Source organism: Hydra vulgaris, chromosome 08 (genome assembly GCF_038396675.1).
Source record: "Hydra vulgaris chromosome 08, alternate assembly HydraT2T_AEP".
Classification (NCBI taxonomy): Eukaryota; Metazoa; Cnidaria; class Hydrozoa; order Anthoathecata; family Hydridae; genus Hydra; species Hydra vulgaris.
This window is the reverse complement of record NC_088927.1, coordinates 61,629,987-61,645,436: the sequence shown is the minus strand read 5'-3', so window position 1 is coordinate 61,645,436 and position 15,450 is coordinate 61,629,987. Positions and strand designations below refer to the sequence as shown.

At 28.7% G+C, this 15,450-nt stretch overlaps 1 protein-coding gene across 1 annotated transcript in view; it reads right to left on the bottom strand.

The window, feature by feature from the left end:
- The window catches only part of LOC100200379 (N-acetylated-alpha-linked acidic dipeptidase 2), a 36,277-nt gene continuing 20,827 nt past the window's right edge, over positions 1-15,450 (bottom strand). The window contains exons 7-18 of the mRNA XM_065804095.1: positions 12,011-12,094; positions 9,463-9,548; positions 9,016-9,138; positions 7,952-8,034; positions 6,801-6,864; positions 5,168-5,235; positions 4,791-4,879; positions 4,617-4,707; positions 1,646-1,901; positions 1,053-1,134; positions 615-707; positions 1-368 (exon numbers count right to left, since the gene is read on the bottom strand). Of these exons, the coding sequence (XP_065660167.1) occupies positions 194-368; positions 615-707; positions 1,053-1,134; positions 1,646-1,901; positions 4,617-4,707; positions 4,791-4,879; positions 5,168-5,235; positions 6,801-6,864; positions 7,952-8,034; positions 9,016-9,138; positions 9,463-9,548; positions 12,011-12,094 (1,294 nt within the window). The 3' untranslated portion in view covers positions 1-193. The remainder of the gene's footprint in view (positions 369-614; positions 708-1,052; positions 1,135-1,645; positions 1,902-4,616; positions 4,708-4,790; positions 4,880-5,167; positions 5,236-6,800; positions 6,865-7,951; positions 8,035-9,015; positions 9,139-9,462; positions 9,549-12,010; positions 12,095-15,450) is intronic.

Sequence of the window (15,450 nt, the reverse complement as noted above, 5' to 3'; positions counted from 1 at the left end):
TTTAACATATTCGAGCCTTTCATTTTATTTAATTAAAAATATAAACATTAAATATATTTATAAATATCTTTTTTAGAGTAAACATTTAAAAAAATATAGTTCCTAATTGTTTAAAAATATTAAAAATTAGTATTAAATATTATTAAAGCCATTCTAAAATAAATAACTTTTTACAAATTTAGACACCCAAGCGTCAATTAAAGTCATCAAAACTAGTAAAAGGATTTTTAAGGGCGTGTACGGCCATCATTACATGATAAGTATAAATAGAATATTTAACTTTAAACTCCCTAAGAAGGTACGCGGAACGTCGATTTTTCAGAAGAGCGCGTAATGCTTTCACGAGACCGGCAGTGTGATAAATATGTCTAAAGGAAAGTTAATTTAGCTTCAAAATAAGTTTAATATAAAAAAAATTATAAAAAAAATTAGGCATTTACACAAATTAAAAAAAAAAGAAAAGTTCAATGGTTTTGAATTATATAATTTGAAAAAAAAAAAAAGAGGCATTCCGTGATCAAAAAAAAAAAAAAGAAAAAAAAGAAAAAGGGAAATGGTTTTTATTTTAAATAATACAAAAGAATTTTATAATAAAAAAATTGATAAATTTTTACCTAGTTGACTTTTCTCCTGGAATATCTTCAGAGGTCACAAAAGTTCTTTCAAACATCATCATTTGATCGTTAGCGCAACGAACAGCAAGCGCACTGTAAAAATTCAAAATATCTTTATTTAGTCATTCAAACATGGCGCACTAAAAATCGTTTTATTATTTTGGTATTTATATTAAAACAATAATTACGAATTTAAGTAACATTAATATATATTTATTAGCATACATACAAAACAAATAAAAAATTGTAGACAAAAATTTCCACAACTTAACACTAATAAAAATTAAAAAAAAATTTGAAATTGAAACTTAAAAAAAGTCAGAAATATTTGATAATGAAAAAATCGGAATCTTATTTTTTAAACAAACACATTTTAAAACTTAAAACTGTAATAACAAAAAAAACACTAAAACAACTTAGCATCGTTGTCTCGCTTACTCTGACTTATCAAGATCTTTAAGGTTGTCATGAAAGATTTGCGTGACGTTGCTTAGTTCTTCCACAACACTCTTCAATAAAGCTAAAAAAACAATTTCAATTTCAAATTAACAAAACAGACATCTCCGAGGCCGACGGGCACCCATAGTGTCTCTCAACCATAACTAAGTAGTAACCTAATCATAAGTAAAACAATTTATTCATCTATTGGATCATATTAGCTTAGTAAGACTAATAAATACTTTTTATTTAAGAATTTTCTTTCACACAAACAACTAGAAAATAAATTTTTATTGCATTTTTCAAAACTTAAATTTCGAAAAATTTAAAGATAAAAAACAGACTTTTTCACAAAAATTGACAAATTATTTATCTTTATTGAAAATAAAAAAAAGTAAAAAACAAAACAATGTAATCTATTACGCGGCAGAGGTACAGTGATAGAGATCTCATAACTAAAATGTACAAACCTCTGTTTTTTAATGAATCTCAAAAAAAAACATCACTTTTAAACTTGACACCTCACATCTGACACCAATTCACTTCTTGTAAATGTTACACATCTAAATATATAGTAAATAATAAAAACTTACTAAAATCTACAATATCATCAAGCCCTTCTTCTTTTACAACATCAGCCATTTGATGCACTCTATATTTCAAACTGTTGCTGTAACGAATAAAATTGAATGGAAGCAGGGTTGTATCAGCAAGTGAAAGTATAACTTGCGTCCACACTTTGGCTAAAGTAGTGTGATAACGAAAGTCTGGGTCAACGAATTTTTTCATCCATGCTATATTGTCATGTAATGTGTGATAGACTGGATAATGAAACACACCTGCTTCTTTCTTTGAAAAAAAAATTAAACTTTTAAACTTACAAAACCTTGAAACAATTTATATAAAACTAATCTTTACATCAAAACGTTCGAAATAAAATTGAAAGTAACATGAATAAAATAAAATTGAAAGTAACATTTTTTTTTTAAACTTACTCAAGAAAAAAAAGAAATGAGTAAAAGGAGGCCACTTAGCTAAATGACAACTCAAACAAGAATTTTGGATGAACAAGATTAAATTTTGAATGAACAAGAGCTCATTTGAGCAGCAACTAGCATTTGAAGAAAGAAAAAAAAGATAATTGTTCAACAAAGTGACACAAGCTGACACAATGTTCAACAAAGTGACACTAGCTGTACTTTGAAGCACCTTGACCAAAAGGAAAAATGACAACAGTATGCCCAAATATACAACAGTGCGGATCAGAGATTAGATATCAGAAGATCATAGATCGTAGATATAAGAAGATTAATCAGAGGTTAGATAGATACCAGAAGATTAGTGAAGAAAAAGAAGAAATTGTGATTAAGAAAATAAAAAGTACAAAAGAGCATTATAAAAATCTTAGCAGATGTAAATAATGAAATGATTTTAAGAGTATATAATTTTCATGAGAGTTCACTAGTGAAAGATAGTTTAATAATACATAAAGCAAAAGACTCAGATTTTTTTTTTTCTTTTATTCTGATTCACTCCCAACAAGGCTGCAAGCATCCACTATTGAGTTGGAAGTTACTAGAAAAAAAGAATAGAGTTATAGAGCAAGGAAGAGGTTGACAGAAGGCTTAAAAAGTTCAAGGTTGTATGAATCAGGAAAACATTAAGATGGGAGGGAAGTTCCAAAGGATTGAAGTGCGGGGAAAAAAACTAGGCGAATAAAAGTTTTTAGAGCAAGTAGGGACAGATACAGTAAAAGAATGAGACTTTGCTGAATGAAAAGTCAAGCAAGAATGAGATTTAGTTGATGGAACTAGAGATGATAGCTCCTTTAAGCAGCAACCATGAGAGTATTTGTAGAAAAGAGAAAGAGATGAAATTTTACGACAATGGGAAAGAGACTTAGCTTAGCATACAGAGCCTGTCCAACTACATTTACAAAATTCATTTTTTGGACCTTGTATAGAAGAGAAAGAGCATCATTAGAAAAACCAGCCCAAATATGACAACAGTATTCCAGGGACGAGTTAGAGATTTGTAGAGGTAATGAGGTAAATTGATAAATAATTGCAGTAAATGAGTTAGTGGTATAGTGGTAAAATGCTTGCCTCATAAGCGAGAAGTTCCGTGTTCGATACCTACCACATCCCTGGTAGTACCGCACTCAACTTGTTTCTCCGCGCAGTGGCCTTGTTCATAGAGGCTCTTGTTTCGGAGTTATAGAGTTGAGAGAGGGTTGTAACCACAAAAATAGCCTCCTCGACTGTAGTGGCCTTCTTGGCCTTGAGGAGGTGAAAAAAAAAAAAAAGAAGAGATTTTTTCTTCCATGAAGGGTCAATAATAAACAACCCAAGAAGACGTAAAGAGGAGGACTCAGTGAGTAGTAATATAAGAATTTTTACATTTTTGTGATAATGTTAGAAAATAACAACTCCTTTTGGATTAAAATTCACTAACTGCTGCAAACCTTAACACAAATTTAAGATTTACTGGATTATGGTTTTATCATCAGAAATAGAACCACCTTTTAACAAATATTTTCTGAAATGTTATTAATGTATATGATATCCACAATATCGAAGCAAGGATGGATGTGATACTCTATCCCCCCTTTCCTCCCCCTACCTTACAAGGTATTGAAAATGAGGATGGTTATTTTTCTGGTATGACTTTAATACTATAATTAGAAACAAATTTAATAATTTTGAAAAATATTAGATTTTCTGTATGAAGAGACTTGATGAATAAGACTAATTTGCCTGACTTTTAAAAGTTTTTGATGTCAAGAGCAATGACTCTTGCATCACTGGATCCATCTAACATCTTTTAAAATTAGAAACAACAATCGCCATTTTGCAACAGACAATAAAGCAAGATTCAGTTAAGCACTTGTTAAATAGTATTATTAAATTTTTAATAGAGTATTGAAAAAGGTTTTATAAAATAGTTTTGCAGGACTGTGACAGGAATGTTGTTATGACTACAGGCTGTAAAAGAATTAGTAAGAATTAAAAGTAATAAATAAGTCTAGCAAGAGAAGCCAGAGTGATTAGAAATAATGGATTTACTTATTTGTCTAAATCATCAGAAAGAGGTTAAAGTCATCAGAAAGAGGTTATTAGACTCAAAAGATGAATTGAAATACTTTTTTTTTTTATATCTTGTTTTTTTATACTTTAAACTAAAGATTGTTATGGTCTCAAAACTTTTTATTCCAACAATCAAAAACATTTAGTTGCTAACTTAATAATTTTATATTTCTGTTTTTGAAAGTAATTGAATTTTTCATTATTGAGTTTGCCTAGCAATTCCCGCTGATCAAATTTAATTGACTGGAATTAATATTGGGAGATTTTAACATAATTTTTTCAAAAAGTAGATATTCATTGATTGTTGATTGGCCATTATTTCCAGCACTGTCAGACCCATATATGAGATGTGGATAATTAGCTTATGTTAATGAAACTATTAATGTTTTCTGAATGAATCTTGAGCTTAACTTCTTAGATAAAATACATGAAACTCAAACAAGTGCAAACAACAGTATATATGAAACCTCTTACTTACAGTGTTAAACATGTACCTAAAATCCATAGAAGGTATACCCAGATCACCATAGAATGGCATATAATCACTACCTTCTCGAAACATTTTCACCCTTTTAAAAAAAATATTATCTAGATTATAATACAACTTAAAAATAAATTGTTGTTATTTAAACAATATAAAAGTAATAAAAACCTTGGTTCTCTTCGCTTGTCTTCTTTATCTTCTTTGTGTTTTCTAACCCAAGTAGTGTACAGATTTTCAGCACTATCAGGATCTTTAAACTAATTTAAAAAAAAACCTTCAAATTTTTTTGAGAACAATTCAAAGTGATACAGCCCTCGGAATTAGAAAAAAAAAGAAGCCGGCAAACTCTCTTTTATAGGTTGGCATCATGGCAGCAAAAAAAATCTGATACAAAGATTTTACTATAAACCATATAAACGAGGTCTGCAATTTTTTGCTGACCTCAAACACTTTTTAGACCAGCAGTTAAGCCGGCATTCCCAAATGCTGACTCTAATTCTGAGGGCTGACAATAGTTTTAAAAAATGATTAAAAAGATTATTTACCTTTTTAGCTGCATCAAAGAAAACATCAACTAGCTCAGGAGTGGATTTTAACTCAATTGTGTGATTTCCTTAAATTATAACAAAAAATATATTTTAAATTTTCTTGTTGCTTTTGTTCATGGTTGCTATGAGAGTTTAACATAAAAGCAAAAAAACTGATAGGTTTTAATAAAGCCATTTTTTATTCAACAGTAACATGGAAATGGCAAAGCAACTTTTTATAAATGGTGTTAACCTGTTTTGCTGATCAGGACTTTTTGGAGTCTTTTCTTATTGTCATAACAAAGAAAATTACCACACAAGATTACTAAGCCTCCTATTTTTAAACCTAACCCACATTAAATGGAGGATGGTTATATTAGAGTTTTCCTTCTTTTACAGAAGTTGTACACACAGGTAAAGAGCGCCACCTGCGTTAGTAAAGTATAAGTGTATCAGGTAACATCTTTAAGATTATTGAATCCTTCATTAGCAATCGTAGTATAAAAGTTATCCTTGATGGACACCACTCATCTTCATATCCTATAACTTCAGGGCTTCCTCAAGGTTTTATCCCTGGCCTTATACTTTTTTTAATTTACATTAACGATCTCTCAGAAACTCTCACATCTACAGTGGCATTGTTCGCTGATGATACTACCATTTATTCTTGTCTTAAAAAGAAGCCATTACTCTCTGATTGCTTGGATGGGGCATTTGAGCTTGAAAAGGATCTCACTTCTGCTACAGCATGGGGCTCTCAGTGGCTAATGAACTTTAACTCAGATAAAACTCAATTTTTTTCAGCTAATCATTATTGCAATAATCTAGATCTTCCTATATTTATGAACAGTAATGTACTTGATGAGTCATCTACCCTTCATCTTCTAGGATTAACTCTTACATCCGATCTTTCTTGGAAGCCATATATCAAATCAATTGCAAAATTAGCATCTACTAAGATTGCATCTCTTTATCATGCTCGCCACTTTTTTACTCAGGATTCTTTTCTTTATCTCGATAAATCTCGAATCCATCCTTGTATGGAATACTGTTGCCATATCTGGGGCAGATATTCAAATGATGCCCTTTCTCGTTTAGACAAGGTGCGAAAATGTATTGTAAACATAGTTGGATCTGCTCTTGCGCCCAACCTCCAACTATTATCACACCGTCATAATGTTGCTTCTCTTTCTCTTTTCTATAAACACTATAATGGACGCTGCTCTAAAGAGCTAGTGCCTATTGTGCTAAAATCTATTCTCATGTTACTCGTCACTTAATTAAGTCTCATCCTTTTACTGTGACTATTCCTAAGTCCTAAGATTGCTCCAAAAATTCTTATTTGCCTAGTTTTTTCCCTCAAACATCAGTTCTTTGGAATTTGCATCCTTCATCTTGTTTTCATAATTCATATAATTTGCAATCTTTTAAGTTGTCTGTTAATCATTATCTTGCTCTATAAACTTCATCTTTTCTCTTCCAGTAACTTCCAACTCTAATAGTGGTTGCTTGCAGCCTTGTTGAATGTGGAGATGTTTAAAAAAAATATATTAAAAAAAAAGATTCAGTTTAACGTCATGACTAGAATGTATTTATGCCTCATCAATTTAATTTTAAGTAACTATGTTATGTATCATTTTTAAAACATTACCTTGCACAGCTGTGTCAACATTAATATATGCAACTGCTTGGTGTGTCAAGATTTTTGCATACTCCTGAAAATCAAAATATTAAAAACTTTTTACTTTTTTAACCAATGATGATGGTTACATAATTGCATAATAGATCATTGCACAATTTCATCAACCATTGCATCATTAAAATTTTTTTATACATGTATTTTTTTATACAAGTGTGCTTAAGCAGCATACAATAGTGATAATAGCATACAATAGTGACAGAGGAATAGAACATAAGTGTGTATATCTGAATCTAGACCTTTTCCTATGCTGTATGCTGTTATTTTTAGCACACTTACATTGTATATTAAAGTGTTTTTATATTGTAGTGTACTCATTGTTAAACAAAGTGTATACAACTTTATATGCTTTTTAAAGTTTTCTTTTAAATAATCCTAAGGAATAAAATCTTTATAGATCAAAATATAGATTTATTAATAAACACACTTTCGTAAGTAACAAACTGTCTGTTCGTCCTGCGGGGCTACTAACAGGCATACATATACATTTACATTTGGAAACTATCATTTTATAATGAAGATAAATGTAAAATAACTTTATTTGAGTTAATTTTTTACATCTGTATGAATATTTTAAACAATAAAAACAATAAGCCAAATATGAGCTAAATAAACATATGCTAACATGTCAAAAATTATTTTTATAAAAATGGACAGAACTTTCAGGTAGACCTAATATATATACAAGATTAGCATAAGATTTCTGGGCTAGAACTTGCAAGATTTCTAGAACATTGGCTGGTGGTTTTTTAACAAAGATTTCATCTACTTTACTCTTTTTAATTAATGTTTTAATTAAATGCTTTAAAAAATGAAAAGGTAGGTAGGAAAGGTAATAAATTATTAAGTAAGCGTGATAACTAAGTGAGCAAGTTTGCTTTTTGTACATGTAAGAGTTAGGGTCACTTTATTAGGGTGAAGGGTTTTTTCTTTTAACTTCTTTCATCCCCACCCTAATTTTAAAGCTCTTTTGATTTTATAATTAAATAGTTTAAAATAAAATAATCTAAAACTTTTTATTTACTTATATTTGATTTACTTATTTTGTTCTAAAAGCTCTGATTTCTTGTTAACTCTTACTAAATTGAAAAGATTTAACTAACCTGTGCCCATTCCGTTGAACCTAACAAACCATACTCCTCTGCGTCCCAACTACATATCAAGATTGTTCTGCGAGGTTGCCAGCCTTAAAAAAGTTGTAAGTTTTTTAATTTTTCAATAAAAAAAAAACTTTTTTTCCCATTTTTAATATAATCCCTTAATCAAACTTGTACTTTAAACTTTAGTAATGAACTTTTTTTTATTTATTCATCAATTATACTTTTATATTTTATATTTATATAATTATAAAAAATTTAAGAAAAACTTTCGGAGAAATATGCAGCACAAATGGTTCAATATGTGATTGAGAACTGAGTATCCTTTGTAAAAGTTAAAAATAAATCTAAAAGTATTTTTAATTGAAGATTGATTTTCAAGAAAGTATTTCAAAAATTTAATTTTACTTTTTGATATTTGTGTGGACCTATTAAAAAGGTGTATGTAAATTGAAGCATTATTGTGAAGCTATGCAAAAGCCGCATTAGTGTGATTTGAAATCTGTGACTGTTGACTCTTTCATAGGAATGTAAAATAATTGGTGTAATCAAATACAGTTTTTGTGATTTTGTATAACTTTTTAACTTTTTTATAGTTATATGAATCCTATAAATAATTTTTTCATGTTAACTTGCAAAAATAATCTACCATAATCTCATTATATTACACTTCAGATAAGAAAGAGGGTTTTTATGAAAAATGATAATAATGTAAAGAATAAGAAGAATTTCTAATAATTATAGCTTTTAAGATTTTTAATAGTTAACTAGATCCTTATTTCGCTTAATGGGTTTTTATTTGAAAAACTTTTTAATAGTTGAGATTCATATTTGAGAGTTATATAACAAAAGCAGAGAAAAAAAAATAAAGAAAAAAAACTAAAAAAATTTTCCAGATTGAAGTGATGCCTTTTAAATGATAAACACCTAATTAAAACACTAAATTATGGAAACAATAGAAAAAGCTAAAAATTAAAAAAAAGAGTAAATAAATATTTTATTTACTAATACAAATTTTATTTGTCTTCAATAACTATAATAATTACCATAATATAATAAAATTATATTACCATGTTTTTTTTTAAGCCATCCTAATGCTCTCGATACTTCCATCATTACTGCTGTCCCAGATGATGGATCCGCAGCACCATATGTCCATGCATCGCGATGGTTTCCAACAATAATTATTCTATCTAAAAAATAATATATTAAAAAAATTAAATTGAAATTGGTTTGCTTATAACTTTTAGTAATTTTTGCTTTTACATAGATCTTTATATAAATTTATTTATAAATTATTTAAATTTATTTAAACTTATTTATAAAAGTATAGTAATTATGATAACCATAAAAAGGTCTGCACAACAAAAAAATTGTTAATCAAAAGCACACTATGACACATTTACATGACTTACAAAATTACTTTGAGATAATATATTAGTTGCTCATACTTCATATATAAAACTTACAAAATTACTATACATAAGCTAATATTTATTAGTAAAAAATCTTCAAACCTGGTTCAATTGCACCACGGATTACTCCAATGACATTTTTTATTGAACGAACCTCTCGTGTTACATTTACATGAAGTCGAACTTTTCTGAAGATAAGAATCTCATTGTAATAAGTTTTTAAAACATTGTTTTTTTAAATTCAGCTCTAATAGAATGATTATCATGTTACTAAACTTAGTATTAAGTACAAAAACAATTTGAAATCTGTTTATTTATAACTTTTACATCAGGCGGTCTAATAGTTAATTTAGTTTTGGGAGATTTTAGTAAGAACGCAGCTAAAAACTTTTGATAAGTAATAATTAAAAAAAATTAAATTATCATCTCCTATAACATCTTTATATAAGGTTAATTAAGTTCCTTAATTACAGTTAGTCGCTAGATAAATCAGATAACAAATTTTTAGTAGACAGATAACAAATTTTTAGTAGACAAAATATTGATACTCATATCTAGCATTACTTGTTCTTTACATGATATTTTTTCCTTTTCCACTATATAAGCACTATGCCTTGAAGTGCTGCATAAATAAATATAAAGTATAAATATGCTAGGTAGTCATAATTCCCTTTATTCTGAATGCTGAACAAATACAGTTCAAAGTATATTTTACAAAGTTAAAAAACCAATCAGGAATATTTTTTTAACTTACTACTGTAATTCTCTTGACCCAAAAAATGATGGCAAAAAAAAATTAATACAACTTTTCTTCGAAATCTTTTTTACTGAAGACGTATTAGCCTAATGATATTAACTTTTTTAATTAATCAAAATTAATTATTTTCTGTTTTTTATACTATTAAACTACCATATCTTATGTAAATGTGAAAAAACTCCTGAAAAGCAAACTTAACAAAAAATAAGTTAACCAGTCAACCATTCATTATCAAAATTTAAAGCTCTTTATCCATGGTCAATAGGGACTGTTGCCCATAGAGCACAATGTTTAAGAGGCTATAGCTTTTTAAATAAAAAATAAATCTGAAAGTAAATAGAAAAGTGTATAAAAATGATGAAAAATGAATTATAGAGTGTATGAAAAATGTCTGAACTTGATTCATTTAGTTTGTTTTATTGTTTAATAAATTTTCTCTTATTACTACTAAAAACAAAACAAAAAAACTTGTGGAAACGTTGCCACTATTTATATTGAAAATTAGTTGAATGTGACACTTTACATTTATTGACAGTCACATGATAATAGTAGGGCAAGTAAATAGAGAACAAGACAGCAGGGTTCCACAAAAACCATGTCAATGAACAAACTATAAATAGTTAATCACAAATAGCCAATGAAGCTTATGTCATTAGTCAAGTTGATGTGACCCTTCCAATGATCCATTGATCCAAAATGGAACTGTAACTTGTAATAATGAGATTGAACTTGTAATAATGAGTACTCTGTAATGATAATAATGAGAGTGTACTCTATAAAAAATAGTTTTATTTTCTGTCCTGCTTTTACTTTAGCAAAACAAAAAGCAATTTGGCAGATATAAATAAATGCAGGAGATAGAAAAATGCTTAATCAATATCCAGCAATAATGAGCAACCATCAGAGCACAACATAACAATTTGTGATTTGATTTTTTGTAGTCAAGTTAAGGTATTAACTTAGACTGTGAGTTTGTTAAGCAATATAAAATAGAAGGACAGTATTGGTAAAAGGTGCTTTGCAGAATAGTTTTAGCAAAAAAAATTGTGTACTGAGTATTATAAATCATAACTTTACTATTCATTTAAATTATTAGTGCAAATTATGAGTTTATTAAGATTATGGCACTCTGCAAACAGATATAGACAGTATTAAGGAATGGTCAATGCCAATAAATAAAAAGATATGCATTGGTTGGTTGCTTCGGAACCAAATCTACTCAAGACTGCTAAATGATTAATATTTGGATCTCATCAACTCTTGAAGTCACTAAAATCATAAAAGACTGGAAAGTCATGATATCAGACCTCATGTTAGACGCACTTAAAATAAAATTTCATAGTGAAATTTCTCATTCTTTTGTGAATACTCTATCTTGTTTATATTCAGACTCCTCTAGTATGTGATACCAATCTGGTACCCTCATCATAAGAAAGACAATGCAACTCTAGAGAAAGTTTAGCACCAAGTTACTAGAAGAGTTACATCTACAAAGAGCCTGAATTATGAAGAACAGCTAAGCTATTTTTCATAATTCAAAAGTTTGCATAATGCCATTTTTTATTTTATATGTTACATTATAAAACAAAATTTTAGCAATTTATTATAACCAGATTTTCTTCTAACCCTCAACCTGTTTTGCAGATAGGGACTGAATATTTTAATTACTGAGTATTTATTTTCCGAGTATTTTTAGTGATACCAACACAATAAAGATTAACAACTAAGAGTTTAAGAGTTTCTTGTACCCTTACTCACAACTTAATTGGGGATTTTATATTTGAGTTTTCTTTCTCTTAGGTAAGTTGTTTTTACTATGGCCTCATCTACCCAAATCATTATAATATATTCTAAGTATATAATATTGATTTTTGAATATAAAAATGTTTTTACCTTTTATCTTTAGATGTTAGATGATAAGTTAAATTCAAAGCACCATCCCATCTATCGCTTGGTGGAGATGCCCCATCTAGTATTCTAAAATATGAATAGTTAATGAATTGTTAGGATGTATCCTTTGCTTGGTGTGTGTGGGTATTGGAACATCTAATTTTAATATATGGTCAACCTTTTAATAGTTTAAAATTTTAGTAAACTTTTTAATCAAATTTTTTCATTTTCTATTTACTAGAAAAATTAATAATCTAACAGATGTTTATCTGACGAAATTAGAAACAGAAATATCTTTATGCTTATTGAAATAGAAACAAACTTTTAATTTATATTTTATTATACATTTATCTCAAAACTTAACATTCATATTAAGATAAAAAATTATTGCAAAATTGTGAAAGATAATCAGACTTAACAATACAACTTTTTACGGGCATCTGGAAGTGTCAATTTGAGGTACTTAAAAATAGTCCAATAACTTAGATTTTAGATAAAAATACAGAACTTAAAAGTAAATCTATTAATAAATAAAAATGGAAATAAGGTCAGCAAATTTTTTTTTTAACTTTAAATTTAACAATTTTGAATATAATATATTTAAATAGTGAAAAATTATGAGTTAGGGCATAATTATTAATTATTCAAAGGTCATAATCTCAATACTTTAACAGAATATTTTAAAATGCACAAAGCAAATTGTTTCTTTGCGCAGTGGCCTTGTTTGTTAAGGTTCGTGTTTCTAAGTTAAAGAACTGAGAGAGGGTTGAAACTACGATAAAATAACCTCCTTCACAGTAGTGACCCTCTCTCCCTTAGGGAGGTGAATAACATTAGAAAGACAATATTAATCACTTAAGTTTCAATACATTGTTTGATCAAAATTATATACCTTACAATATTTGGTTAAAAAGTTATAAATCAGTGATTAAAAATATTGAAAAAAAATCTGTTGTGTTGGTTTTGATTATATTTGAAAATTCTTAGTAAATAAATTATCAGATTATTATCAAGTTGATGATATTTTAGTTAATTTTGTTTTACTAGTTGACTTATTATTTTAAAATTATGGTTTTTATTTATGTAATAATTTTAAGTTATCTAAGCTTTTATAAATACTAGGGTGTCCCAAAAATATATCATAAATCAAATTTTAATGTGCGGAATACTACATTTAGCATAATTTTATTCATAAAGAAAAACAAAACAAAAATTAAGTTTTTAGCTCAAGGGGAAGGTTATTTAGGTGAATTTACTTTTATATAAAATTTATAATAAATAAATTTTGATTTAAAATTGATTTTTATCCGAGTCAATTTTTATTTATGTTTTGACAAAAACATGGCTAATAATAAAAATAAATGATGTGTGTTTTATAAACAATAAAAACTAATAATGCGTAAATTTAACTTAAGCCAATATATAACTAAAGTAGTAACCAAGTTTAAAAGTTGTTTTCAACCAAGAAATTCATTTAAAACAGGTTTGAACTTGTATATAAAACTTATTTACCAGTTTCACTATTTTTCTCATTATTAGTTGTATAATATAATCCTGATTAAATCAACTACAACTAAATTTGTCTAATGCAGATTTTTTAAATGTAATAAATTTTAGAAAATGTCTCTATACATAAATTGTCACGCTAATTCACTGAGAACTGATATTGATGATCAAAAGCTGCAAAGAAGAGGAGACAATTTCATTTGCTAGGGTTCCCTTTACAGAGTTTTTCCCTTAATAGACTTTCAACAAATGGAGAAATGCTCAGAAGGTATTACTGGCTTTATCTTGAAAAAAGCAATAGGTAAATCTGAAATTATTAACAAAAGCATTACATTTTTTACAAGTTTGTTTTTAACTTTTTAATGTGTTTTATTTTTATTTTTTAGCACTACACAGATCAACATCAGGCTGGGTTTAACGATGTTTTCATTGCGACAGAGCAAACTATCAAGACCAGAATCACCAAGAAAGTCAAGAAATACCACACTTTAAAAATGCTAAAAACACTAGAACTACCAGAGGGTTGCTACAAAAAGAAGGTTTTTTGAAAGACTTTTTTGAACAAATTTTTGAAAGAGAGCAGTGCTCTTTTTTCTATTAATAAAACAAACACATTTGATTTTACAATTTTTACCTTCAGCTAAAGTCCAGAAAAAACAAAAAAGGTTTCAGAGTGACATCAAAGTTTGCCTTCAGTTAAGTATAGAAGATATTCTTAACAATTGGATTCCAATTATGACCAGATTTGGGATTGGAGTCAGGCAGGGTATGTGTCTTTTGTCTCCTCTTTACAAGGCTGGTGGAGTTAATATTGATAATATGTCGATATCAAGATCAACTCTAAACAGGAAAACTCATAATATTGTGGAGTCTGAGGCACAGATAATTAGAGAGGAAAACATAGATAAAATAAGAGGTTTAAAAATTGTGGTACATTTCGATACCAAGATTTTGAAAAGATATGATTGGGAAAAAGAAATATCTAAATACAAGGATTTTTTTTTAATTTTCATTTTAGGTGCCCCAAGAAGTCCTAGAGCACCGCGGATGTGCATTTAACAAGGAAGTTCACGCCTCCTTCCTTACCGTGACGCGAAAATTTGTCCAGAGCTCGTTTCGAACCTGGATCTCCTGCTTATAAAGCAAGCGCTCTAACCACTGCGCCACGGCCGCATAAATAGAATAAATAGGATAGAATTGGTATTAGCGCATCTTAACCAGAGTCTGGTCCACTAGACTTTCTTTTTGGCATCTTAAAAATTAAAAGCTCCAAGGGAAGTGATCAAGCCATTGCAATTGAAACAATGCTTGAATACTATGAAATGTTGGATCAGATTATTGGATTGTGTTCTGACACAACATCCAGTAACACTGGTAAAAATAAAGGTGCTGCAAGCACTATTATTTCCTATGCCCTTAAAAGACCGGTTCTCTGGTTAATGTGCAGACATCACATTTATGAACGGCACATGGCTCATGTGATGAAAGAAATATTTGATCCAACAAGTAGTCCCAGCAAGAAACTTTATGTAATTCTCCAAAAACTATGGCCACAGATTTACGAAGATGTAAACAACTTTAGAGAATTGTAAAGTATGACTGGTCTCAAGATGCTTTCAGGCCCAGCTCATTACTGCTCAAACTTGCCTTGGATTCTAAAGAGTTTTGTATCACAGCTCTTCATAAGAATACTTTCCAGATTGAGGTGATTACAAGTATCTTTGTGAGCTTATGGCATTTTTTCTAGGAGCTGAGTTATTGAACTTTTCATTTAAACAGCCTGGAGCTCATCATGAAGCAAGATTTATGGCTGACTGTATATACTTACTGGTTATTCAGATAACTCATTCAGTGTACCACCCTGCTGATTCCAAAACAGTTGGAAAAAATACAATAAACCATCTGAAAGCCACACCAGCTACATTGTATTTTTTCAT